The 11,897-nt window shown below is 39.5% G+C and overlaps 1 protein-coding gene across 1 annotated transcript; it reads left to right on the plus strand.

Annotated features, from left to right (window-relative positions):
- Nucleotides 1–10,206: 10,206 nt before the first annotated feature.
- LOC133086649 (glyceraldehyde-3-phosphate dehydrogenase-like) lies at nucleotides 10,207–11,504 on the plus strand. Its single transcript, XM_061183033.1, has one exon. It carries the CDS (start codon nucleotides 10,277–10,279, stop codon nucleotides 11,276–11,278), a length of 1,002 nt encoding a protein of 333 aa, XP_061039016.1. The 5' UTR covers nucleotides 10,207–10,276; the 3' UTR covers nucleotides 11,279–11,504.
- The last annotated feature ends 393 nt before the right edge of the window (nucleotides 11,505–11,897 follow it).

Genomic DNA, 11,897 nt, shown 5'->3' on the forward strand with positions numbered 1-11,897 from the left:
TAGCTAGAGTCTGTAGCACTAGGTTGAGTAAGACTGGTGAGAGCGGACATCCTTGACTGGTTCCTACTCTTAAGGAAAAAAGATCCAGTGTGTTGCAATTGGCCTTATTATTATTACCTGCCGGTGGGGATAGAAGTCCAGATTCCCCATTCAGCCTCACTGGCATCTGAGCTAGGGAGCCCCGTGTTATTGCCGGGCATGGATGGGAGTTAATTACGGCTCCTCGCCAGATTCTCACTGATCCCTGTCTGGATGGGTGGAACAGAATTGCCTCATAAAGTTCCCCACATGGCATCCTTGGACACCAAGGAGTGGGGTGGAAGCTACTTGTTACCACTTGGTTGGACTTAAAATCCTGGCTTCCCATTTAGCCACTTCATCTGGGGAATTTGGGCACCTCGTTAGCCTGGCAAGGGTAGAAACCTAGGCTTTCCCCTCCGCATTGCTGACATGGGTAGGGGTAGAACTTAGGTTTTTTCTGTGGTGTTTGGTTAAGTTAGAGAGGTTGTTGTCTAAACATTGTCGTGTCTTGCTAGGCTGCAACTTTCCTGGTTGTTTGTCTAGAGACAACAGAATTTGGGGGGAGTTTTATTGTCTGCCACCATTAACATTATTGGGTTGTCAGATTCTTCAGCTCCAAGTCCGGAATGTACGGGGCAGAGAGAAAACCCAGGGATCTCACAATTGTGTCAATTTTTGGTATTCTAGGTGGTCTGCCACCTCCTCTGCATCTTTAAGAATCTTCTTATGTTTTTGTTGTTGTTGTTGTTGTTTGTTTGTTTGTTTTAATATAACATCCTGGGGGTTTAGTTGTTCTTAGCAGGAAGGATGGGGGAATTAATGTCTATGCATCTTGCTGGGAGAAGAGATTCCTGGCTGCTGCTGCTGTTTCTTTTTTTTTTAAACAGCAAGTTTCCTTTTTTAAATTAATTAATTAATTATTTTTTTGGCCCTGTCGCACAGCTTGTGGGATCTTAGTTCCACGACCAAGGATTGAACCCTGGCCCTCGGCAGTGAAAGGATGGAGTCCTAACCACTGGACCACCAGGGAACTCCCTGCTTCTTCTTTAAATGACTCGATATGACAATAAATTTGCAGTATTTTCTACAGAAACAATGTAAAGCTAATTCATTTTCCTCTATTCTGGTTAATTTGATTTTTTAAAAGTTTAAATCACTTATTAAAATTTCCGGCAGGTTCACCACTCATTTTTGGTAGTGGCACATTTGATTTAGCTCCACAGTTTCTTGCTCAGAATGCTTCTTGTCAACCGACAGGTCCTCAGTGAACTCAGGGCTTGGATTTTTCTTGGTTGGCAGCAAGGGGCCTCGGCCACAGCAGTGGGTCAGCCGAGAGAGCCTTAGCTCACCCACTGATTTAATGGGTTGTGAGATTCTTTAGCTCCAAGTCTGGAATATGTGGGACAAAAAGAAAACCCAGGCATCTCACCACTCCCATTCTCCTCAGCCACTCCCGTCCCCCACAGTGACCACTGGGTGGTCACTGTGTCCCATGTCAACTTTAGTTCAGAGTCTTCCCCTTTTTGGTGGGGATGGTACGGAGTTAATGTTTTTTAGTATTACAGTATATTCTCATTAAAAAGGTGCAGGCAAAAAGGACACTGCAGGTTTTGTACATTAGCCTCATTTGTGGTCTGAAAGAGCTGGTGAGAACAGCCTTGGCTTGGAGGTGGTAGAGGTGGGGGGGGGGATGGTCACGGCTCCCCCAGTGGGTGGAAAGGGGATGCGGGTGGGGAAGAGCCTGGACCAGACGCTTCTGCATCCACCTGGAGAATCTTCTCCTCCCAGGGCCCTAAACACACCTCCCTTCCATCACAGGGGAGAGGGAGGAGGCGCTGCTGCTGAGAAGGGAACAGGTTGCATTAGGTGAACTGAATTTTACACTGGACACAAACTTAGACAGCTGGAGAAATTACCCCATAGGTGGCAGGAGTGGGGGGTGGGAAGGGCACCAGGGAATGACCAAGGAACAAATTTAACAGGACTACTTCACATAGTCCATAGGCCTGGAGTCATTAAAGGGTAGACAATGTGTCCACGCTGGAGCAGCAATGGACTCTGGGGCACAGGGGAGCCTTACAAAGGCCATTGTAAGTGAGGAACCACAAAACTCAAGCTTGTTGAGCTTCAAAATTCAATCCAAGGGACCATCAGATAAAGCAGAAATGCGTTTATCTGTATCTCACTAATTCATTTTTTAATAATTCAACTTAGGTTGAAAAAAATCTCTTTATTCATTGTGTTGAAGAAATTACATAGTTGAACAAACTAAATTTAGAGTAAAGCCTACTGTAAGGTACTCAGTTAATGAGAAGAAAAAATTATATTCAAATGCTTTAGGCATTATTTGCAGATGAATGTAGCTAATTTTATAATGAAATCTTTTATTTACAATACTATTTATAATTTTTATTGTGCTTTTACAGATGGCATGTTATTTGAACCTTTATAAAGGAATATACGAGAAGCATAATCAATATTATCAGATGCATTTCTCTGAGCTTCTCAGTTCCAACCACAATGCCTTCCAGCTGACTACCCACATTCTACACACCCAATCCTTAAGAAGAGCCTCACACACAATATTATCAATCTCCCGAATGCACCGTGCAAAGTGTTTTACTTGTTTATTTCATTTTATATTCTCAACGTCTTTGTGAGGCCGTCACGATTATTATCCTCATATTGTGAAAGCCGAATCATGTTTAGAAATGTTGAATAATTTGTTCAGACTCACTGAGCTGATAAGAGTCATCAAACCCAGGCTGTGTGATTTCAGAATGCATGTTCTAGAAGATCCAAATCCCTTCATGCTTCAATGTGCTCTCACCCTATCATCTTGATTCCAAATTCCTGAGTCTGCAACCAGCTTCTTCCTAGCTTCTGTCCCCATTAAAATGGTCACTTTGTGTCTCCTCTGTGAGTCCTAACTCCTTGTAGTTCCCACCACCTCCACATTCCATACATTGACATCCAGAAGGAAGCTGATGTATGAAACCAAAACACCTGCAAATTGACAACCTTCCTGAAGGAGACAGTAAATTCCCATCAGAGTGGTTCCTTCTTCACTATTCATGCTGACTTCTGAAGTTTTCTGCCTTAAACTGGGTCAAGTGGGCTGCATAATTGCAAAAAAAAATCAGAATTGGAATTACCCTAGCGTTTGAAAATCATGAAAGAGCATTTTCTTTAAAGCACTTGAGAACTCAAGTTTCTCACACCTTCAGATTGACCCCTCGACTCCGTAAATTTCTTGACAAAATAGTGAAATTGTCTAGTACTACAAGCAGGACTCTTGCGGAGGTGTGCAAGTGGTCCCGAAGTCAAAGTGTTTCCCCTTTGTCTTCTGAGTTAAAGAATTTCCTTCAAGATCATGAAGGTGAATTACTCTGAAGCCTCTGAATTCCCTGTTTACGAAGATTTCTCAGACTACTTTGAAAGGAGATATTTATTGGTAGATTTCTGTATTTCATAAGCAGTACCTTCAAAAGAGTTTTATGTAACTTTTCAAAGTGGGAGTGAGACCAAGGGGGGAGGGTTGTCCATGTGAGTAGAAATACACTTGGGTTGCAGATACACAGTCAATTTACACCCTATTAGTGGCTTAGATGGGCTCAGAGTGTATCAATGGGGAGGTCATTCAGTCACCAGAATCATTTCATAGATGGTACTTTGTTGGAGACGCTCTCAAGAAAGCTTAATCATGATTCTCTCTTGCTCAGGCATCCAAGATTGTCAGGCTCTTCTAATAGAGCTGGATTATATCTAAAGATAATGTTTTGGATTATGGATTCCAGGATATGGTTTTTAGATCTATATTAAATCATATTTAATATTTATTTCTATTTGACAATATTCCTATATTATTGAAAACTTTATATGTTAAGGAATTAAGTTATGGCATATCAACAACATTTTAATATTTACAGAGATGAGCACATGATTATTTTTTCTCTTTTGCCCAACTTCTGTGTTAAAATATGATAGTAAACTGACAAAAATGGAAACAGTCCACTCTTGAAAGAAATATTATTTCCTAAATATGCCACTAAATTATGCCTACTAATATTTTATTTAGGATACTTTTGTTCAGCAAAAATATGGCAAATTTTCTCTTTTGTATATGTTTTATTGTGTTTTGGAATTGATTTGCTAGCATCAAAAGATATATTGAAGAGAATTTCTTTTTTTTTCCACATTATTGTAAAGTTTAACAGGATTTGGAGCCATCTATTTCCAAACATTTGAAAGAATACCTCTGTGACTCTTCTGAGCAGTATGGTTTTGGGGAGATTGGACTTTGAGAAAAAATTGTTTTCATCCATGTTATTTATGGCACTAATATATCTTTTAATTAGTTTTGCTAATTTTTCTATAAAATTGTATTATTCCATTTAATTCAGTGTTTTCAATTTTAATTCATATGATTAGAATAGAACAAAATAGTCTTTTATAATTCATTTAATTTCTTCATGTTTTCGATTATGTCATGTTTTTGATGTGTGCATTTGATTTTACTTCTCTATTTACTGCTTTATGTCTTCTTCGATCTCTTGTATACCTGCTTTGGGATCATCTTTGAAAATGTTCATTGCTTCATTATGCCTTCTTATTTCAAGAATTTTTACTTAATATCATTTTTGTTGATTTATTAGCAATTGTTTTATAGTGAAAGTTAAATATTTCCCATGGATATCACTTAGATGCATTAAACATAAAGTTATGTTTCTGTTCCTCATTGCCCTTTTTGGTTTAGGTGGTTACTCAGATGAAAATGAAGCATTAGTGCCTTTATTCCATTATTCCATCCCCTGCCCAGGTCAATAGTTTAATGGTTTAATACAGAAACTTTCCAAAAGACCCACCAACTCTTCAATGGAAAATATCTACAGATAGTTTGTGCTCTAAGGTTCTTTGTATCCATCATCTCAAAATCCTTCCCTTGAGGTTTCCACTAGTCCTGAGTTATTGTATCCTGGTCCTTACTCAATCCCAACCAAGACCTCAAGAGCCCTCTCTCCAGCCACCTCCCTCTCCCCCCGACACTGCTGAAGTTTTGCAAGGTGGCATTCTCCATTACTGAGGTAAGCAATACATTCAATTTGGTCTTATCAATAGGCTGTGTTGATAATGTTTGGGGATTCAGCTTTCAAACACTCCATTGCTCATTCCCTTCCTGGTGCATCTTGCTTTGTCTGGTCCCAGGCTTATAATTATAACATCAACAACGTTTATAATTTAGAGCACATTTCTTCTAAGCAAGCTTTGATAAATTGTAATAGCTTAACTAGACAGTTGTTTAGGAGGGTAGACATTTTGATAAGTCAGACAAAATCTAATAGCAGGGCATCCTACAAAATTCCTCACCAGTACTCTGCAAAATTGCCAAGGTCATTAAAAATAAGGAAAGTCTGAGAAACTGCCACAGAGTTTCTAAAGAGGAACCTAAAAAGAAATGTCGACTACACAATAAGAGACATATGGATCAATGGAACAGAACAGAGAGCCCAGAAATAAAACCACATCTATGTTCAATTAATCTTCGACAAAGCAGGCAATATACAATGGAGACAAGACAGTCTCTTTAGTAAGTGATGTTGGGAAAGCTGGACAGCCTCATGTAAATCTTTGAAGTTAGAACACTCTCTCACACCATACACAAAAATAAACTCAAAATGACTTAAAGGCTTAAACACAAGATGTGACACAATAAAGCTTCTAGAAGAGAGCATAGGCCAAAATTCTCTGACATAAATCGTTGCAATGTTTTCTTAGGTCAGTCTCCCAGGGCAATAGAAATAAAAGCAAAACTAAACAAATGGGACCTAATCAAACCTATTAGATTTTGCACTGCAAAGGAAACCATAAACAGAACGAAAAGAAAACCAATGGACTAGGTGAAAATATTTGCAAATGATGTGACCAATAGGGCTTAATTTCCAAAATATACAAACAGCTCATACAACTCAATAACAACAACAACAACAAAACCAGACAACTCAAGGAGGAGAAGATGAACAGGAATACCCTTGTGGAAGCAAATTCACAGGCATGAAACTTACAAAGAGATGTGTAAAATATTTTGGATATCATGTTGAAATAAAGGGAGTGCCTTTTTTTCTAAGTAAATCAGTTATTACGGAGATTAGCAGATCAGCATAAAGAGAAATTATTTATTCTGGGTCATATTGGTTGCTTTTTGAGGATGAACTGTTTTTTGAAGTTAAAAAAATGAAATTGAATTACACAGAACAAAGCCTCAAGTATGCCAGACTCACTAACAATGGCAAATATTTATTGAATAATCTTCCTTGTGTCACCATCTTAACAAATACAATCACTCTGACTTTTTCCAGTTCTGCTACATGTGACAACTTGCCCGATAAATTGGAATACAGAGTACTCTTTTCAACTGCAATTAAGAGAGACAAAAACTCCCATACCCATCACAGTTCAAGCAACACTGGGGTTGTGACAAATAGTTTTTCTTGTTGGTAGAAACTCTGTGCAGAACAATTAAAAGCTGGTGAGTATTTTGTGGGTGAACTGGACTTTATCTGACAATAAATGGATTTTCTCTTTGTTGCTGTTGTTTTGGGGGTTTTGTGGAGATGGGGAGGGAGGATTCTGGAAAAAGGAAATAGAAAAGAAGAAAACTAATATTTGTTTCACATCTACCATGTGCTTGGTACATTAAATATTTACTATAATCTTCATATTAAGAAAAGAAAGTGAGGTTTTTCAAAGTTGGGCAAGTTGACAATATCATTCAGATATTAGAGTTTGACTTTAAATCCAGGTATTTCTGACCCCTGGCCTTGGACCTGCTCAATCCCTTGAACGGACATGAATTGGATCTGTGGTATATAAATAGTATGACTCAGAGGTCATTAAATTGTTCTCCTCTGTGGCTGAAATGTAGATTTAGTGAAGAGGAAAGTAAATTTTGTTTCATATTACAGTCAATTTTCTCTCACAAATCCATAGAGTAAATATTAGCATATTGGGCAAAGTAGACAAACTGTATTCCTCACATCTTCCCCCAAATTCCTTTGGTGAGAATTTACTTGGCTCAGAGACCATTTTTTAACCTACATTATTCAGATAATATACACATTTGCTTTGGCAAACTTTGTCCAAGTTTAATTTCTTTTTGTACCAGATTTCACGAGGGTAAATTCATCAAGTATAAACTACCTGTCACTGTGATTTTATGACTCTCATTATCCCTTCAACTAAGAAGCTCACTGAATTTTGCATGAAGCGGAACCCAAATTCAACCGAGAATGAGCACAACGTGTTCCTAGATTATATTTTCCACAAGGAACTCTGGACTATGTCTAAGCAAAATCAGTTTTAAAAGAAGTGTTGGTAATTAACATTTAAAAAAGTGTTTCGATGAAAAAACTCATTTTTACTAAGGTGTCATTACACAAAGTTGATTGTCTACATATAATAAATCTCTAAGAATGTACTTTTTTGTCTAAAGTCCAAGGGGTCAGTCATGGGTAAGAGTGGAAAATGGGGTCACACCATGTACCATTTTCTCTTACTGTGAATTCCTACATTTGATTTTTAAAATAAACTTTGTATATATCGCTTGCAGTTTCCCTTATTATCAGCATCTTATGACTGACATTGAAACATTCTGATTGACTAAAGTTCAGACCTTATTTGGAGTTCATTAATTTTTACATAATGTCATTTTTCTGTTCTAAGGTTCCATCCAGGTACCAGGATTAGGCTCCTCCAAATAGGGGAAAATTCTCATACTTTTCTTTTTTTTTCTTTACAAAGCATATATCTTTTTTTTTAAATTGAAGTACAGTTGATTTACTATGGTATGTTAGTTTCAAGTGTACAGCAAAGTGATTCATTTATGTGTATATATATATATACATATATATACATATATATATATATTCAGATTCTCTTCCATTTAGGTTATTACAAGATGTTGAATATAGTTGCCTGTGCTATACAGTAAGTCCTTATTGTTTGTCTACTTTATATATAGTCGTGTGTATATGTTAACCCCAAACTCCTAATTTTTCCTCCCCCTCACCCTTTGCCCTTTGGTAACCATAAATTTGTTTTCTATGTCTGTGAGTCTGTTTCTGTTTTGTAAATAAGTTCATTTGTATCATTTTTTAGATTCCACATATAAGTGATAACATATCATATTTGTCTTTGTCTGACTTACTTCACTTTGTATGATAATGTCTAAGTCCACCTGTGTTGCTGCAAATGGCATTATTTCATTCTTTCTATGGCTGAGTAGTATTCCATTATATATATGTACCACATCTTCTTATCCATTCATCTGTTGATGGACATTTAGGTTGCTTCCATGTCCTGGCTATTGTAAATAGTGCTGCAATGAACATTGGGGTGCATGTATCTTTCTGAATTATGGTTTTCTCTGGATATATGCCCAAGAGTGGAATTGCTGGATCATACGGTAGCTCAATTTTTTGTTTTTTAAGAAACCTCCATAATGTTTTCCATACTGGCTGCACCCATTTACATTTCCACCAACAGTGTAGCACAATTCCCTTTCCTCCACACCCTCTCCAGCATTCATTATTTGTAGACTTTTTGATGATGGCCATTCTGACTGGTGTGAGGTGATACCTCATTGCAAGCTTGATTTACATTTATCTAACATTAGAGATGTGGACATCTTTTCATGTGCCTTTTGGCTATCTGTAGACTTTCCTTGTTTTTGATGACTTTTACAGTTTTGAAGAGTATTTTGTAGAACGTTGCCTCAATTTGGGTCAGTTTGCTGTTTCTCTGAAGGTTAAACTGGGGTTTTGTAGAGCAAGATCACAGGTAAAGTGCCATTTTCAACACCCCAAATCAAGTGTACTTTCCATCAAGATGACTTTTTACTGGCTTGAGGTAGTATTTATTGGTCAGGTTTCTCCACTGTGAAGTCTCTCTTCCCCCTTCTCCCTTCCCTACTGGTCACTTTGGAAGGAAATCACTAACACAGCCCTCACTTAAGAGAAGAGGAGTATGGTCCATTTTTGAGAGGAAAACTTCACATAAATTATTTGTAAAAAAATAAGCACTGAGTTTTCCCTGGTTGGACTTGATCTGGAGATACTCCTGTGTGATGGAGGTGAAGTTAGAAGAAATAAAACATTAAATATTTATATAAATTTGAGAGCTTTATGTACACATTATTCTCTTACATTATATAGGTCAGGAGAGTAAGATTAGACAAGTTAATTAAATCTAAGGTAACAAAGATTTTAAGATGTAAAGTGGCTATTTCAACTTAACTTTGTTTAACTCCAAATCTATACTTTTTCTCTCACCTTCTAAATAAGAGAACACTGAGAAAGTTTGGTCTTCATTTGACTTGCTCAATTTGGCTTGTGTCCAAACTTGCTAATTCCCTGGCACTGCCTTGGTTCTCCAGATGGCTCTCGGGTGTCAGGGGACACCCAGAGCTCCCACAGTGATCCTACACTGCACACAGGTGCACCACTCCCCTTGGCAGGCTGCATACAACCAGCTGCTGCATCAGGAAAGCAACGGATGCTGACCCCCTTCCTGAAGGCAGGCAGTGCCCCTGTTGCCTCAGGACCATTATTTCTTCTGTGTAAATCCTAGAGCAAACCTGCTGGTTGTAGAAACATACCTCAAGGAACAAAAATGAGTAACAGTGCTTAGAAATCTTGGGCATATTTCCCATCTTACCTGCAAACTCTTCCTTAGCACTAGAAACAGACACCAGCCATGTGGATTCTGAAGTATCTTAAGAAGGCAACAAACAGAGGCCAGAAATGGATGGATTGTGTAGGCAATAAGTACAGGGGAGAAGTGTTTCTATAAATAAGTACAGTTATTTAGGGAAATTTGTAGCTTGAGTGCCTGGAAAACACAGAATAAATGAGAGGAAATTGCAGAGGGAAGGATTGAGTTTAGAACAAAAGCAAGGAGATATGCTGAATTGTAAAAGAACTGAAAAAATATGTGGAGTGAGGCTTTGGAGTTTTTCTGCTAAATATCACAACTATGGAAGCCGATCAAATATTTTAAAATAGGAGATTTATATACACACTTGTCAGAAGTAAACAGAATGAAAATATTTAGATAACTTCAAGAAGTCCAATGATGCTGATGTGCCATGATTTTGAAAACAACAATATGAAATAAAATAAAATGAAGCGGTTCTCTGCTCCTCACCGTTCGATAGACAGCTGTGTCTTGTGTGCAGTGCCAGCTGCGTCCCGGAGACAAGATGGTGAAGGTTGGAGTGAACGGATTTGGCCGTATTGGGCGCCTGGTCACCAGGGCTGCTTTTAACTCTGGCAAAGTGGACATTGTCGCCATCAATGACCCCTTCATTGACCTTCACTACATGGTCTACATGTTCCAGTATGATTCCACCCATGGCAAGTTCCATGGCACAGTCAAGGCTGAGAACGGGAAGCTTGTCATCAATGGAAAGGCCATCACCATCTTCCAGGAGCGAGATCCCGCCAACATCAAATGGGGTGATGCTGGTGCTGAGTACGTGGTGGAGTCCACTGGCGTCTTCACCACCATGGAGAAGGCCGGGGCTCACTTGAAGGGTGGAGCCAAGAGGGTCATCATCTCTGCCCCCTCTGCCAATGCCCCCATGTTTGTCATGGGCGTGAACCATGAGAAGTATGACAACCACCTCAAGATCGTCAGCAATGCCTCCTGCACCACCAACTGCTTGGCCCCCCTGGCCAAGGTCATCCATGACCACTTCGGCATCGTGGAGGGACTCATGACGACGGTCCATGCCATCACTGCCACCCAGAAGACCGTGGATGGCCCCTCCGGGAAGCTGTGGCATGACGGCCGAGGGGCTGCCCAGAACATCATCCCTGCTTCTACTGGCGCTGCCAAGGCTGTGGGCAAGGTCATCCCTGAGCTGAACGGGAAGCTCACTGGCATGGCTTTCCGCGTCCCCATCCCCAACGTGTCCGTCGTGGATCTGACCTGCCGCCTGGAGAAACCTGCCAAATATGAGGACATCAAGAAGGTGGTGAAGCAGGCGGCGGACGGCCCCCTCAAGGGCATCCTGGGCTACACTGAGGACCAGGTTGTCTCCTGTGACTTCAACAGTGACACCCACTCTTCTACCTTCGATGCTGGGGCTGGCATCGCCCTCAACGACCACTTGGTCAAGCTCATTTCCTGGTACGACAATGAATTTGGCTACAGCAACAGGGTTGTGGACCTCATGGTCCACATGGCCTCCAAGGAGTAAGAGTCCCTGGCCCACCAGCCCCAGCAGGAGCACGAGAGGAAGAGAGAGGTCCTCCGCTGCTGGGGAGTCCTTGCCCCAACTCCATCCTCCAACACACTTGAGAATCTCCCGACCTCCACACGGTTTCCATCCCAGACCCCATGAGGAAGGGGGAGGAGGAGGGGCTTAGGGAGCCCTACCTTGTCATGTACCATCAATAAAGTACACTGTACCCAGAAAAAAAATAAATAAATAAATAAATAAATAAATAAATAAAATGAAGCAAAGAATAATGTTATTGTGTGCCACATAGTGTTTTTAAATGAATGCAGATGGTATTTGGTGTCAAGCAGTTTTGTATTTAGAATGAGAAAAGGTTCTTTATAAACTAATAGGGGCATACCATCTTTATATGTTTCCATTTGCACTACCATTAAAAGAGTAATTAAAAATGTAACCAAAGATTTATTATTGACAATAAATCACAAACTCTCTGATGTTTCTCTTTATATCATAGCTTTATATTATTTTGAAATTTGCTTTGTTACTTTTTTTTCATGGCCTCTTGTAAATAGCTAGAAGTTTGTGTTTCTTTCTGTCTTTCATAGCACCTGTATGGTGAGCATCTTATACATTGTAA

The sequence above is a fragment of the Eubalaena glacialis genome, chromosome 1 (genome assembly GCF_028564815.1).
Source record: "Eubalaena glacialis isolate mEubGla1 chromosome 1, mEubGla1.1.hap2.+ XY, whole genome shotgun sequence".
Lineage (NCBI taxonomy): Eukaryota > Metazoa > Chordata > Mammalia > Artiodactyla > Balaenidae > Eubalaena > Eubalaena glacialis.

What these genes read in the sequence shown, in the direction of transcription:
- LOC133086649 (XM_061183033.1), top strand. Translation starts at nt 10,277, where the DNA reads ATGGTGAAGGTTGGAGTGAACGGATTTGGCCGTATTGGGCGCCTGGTC.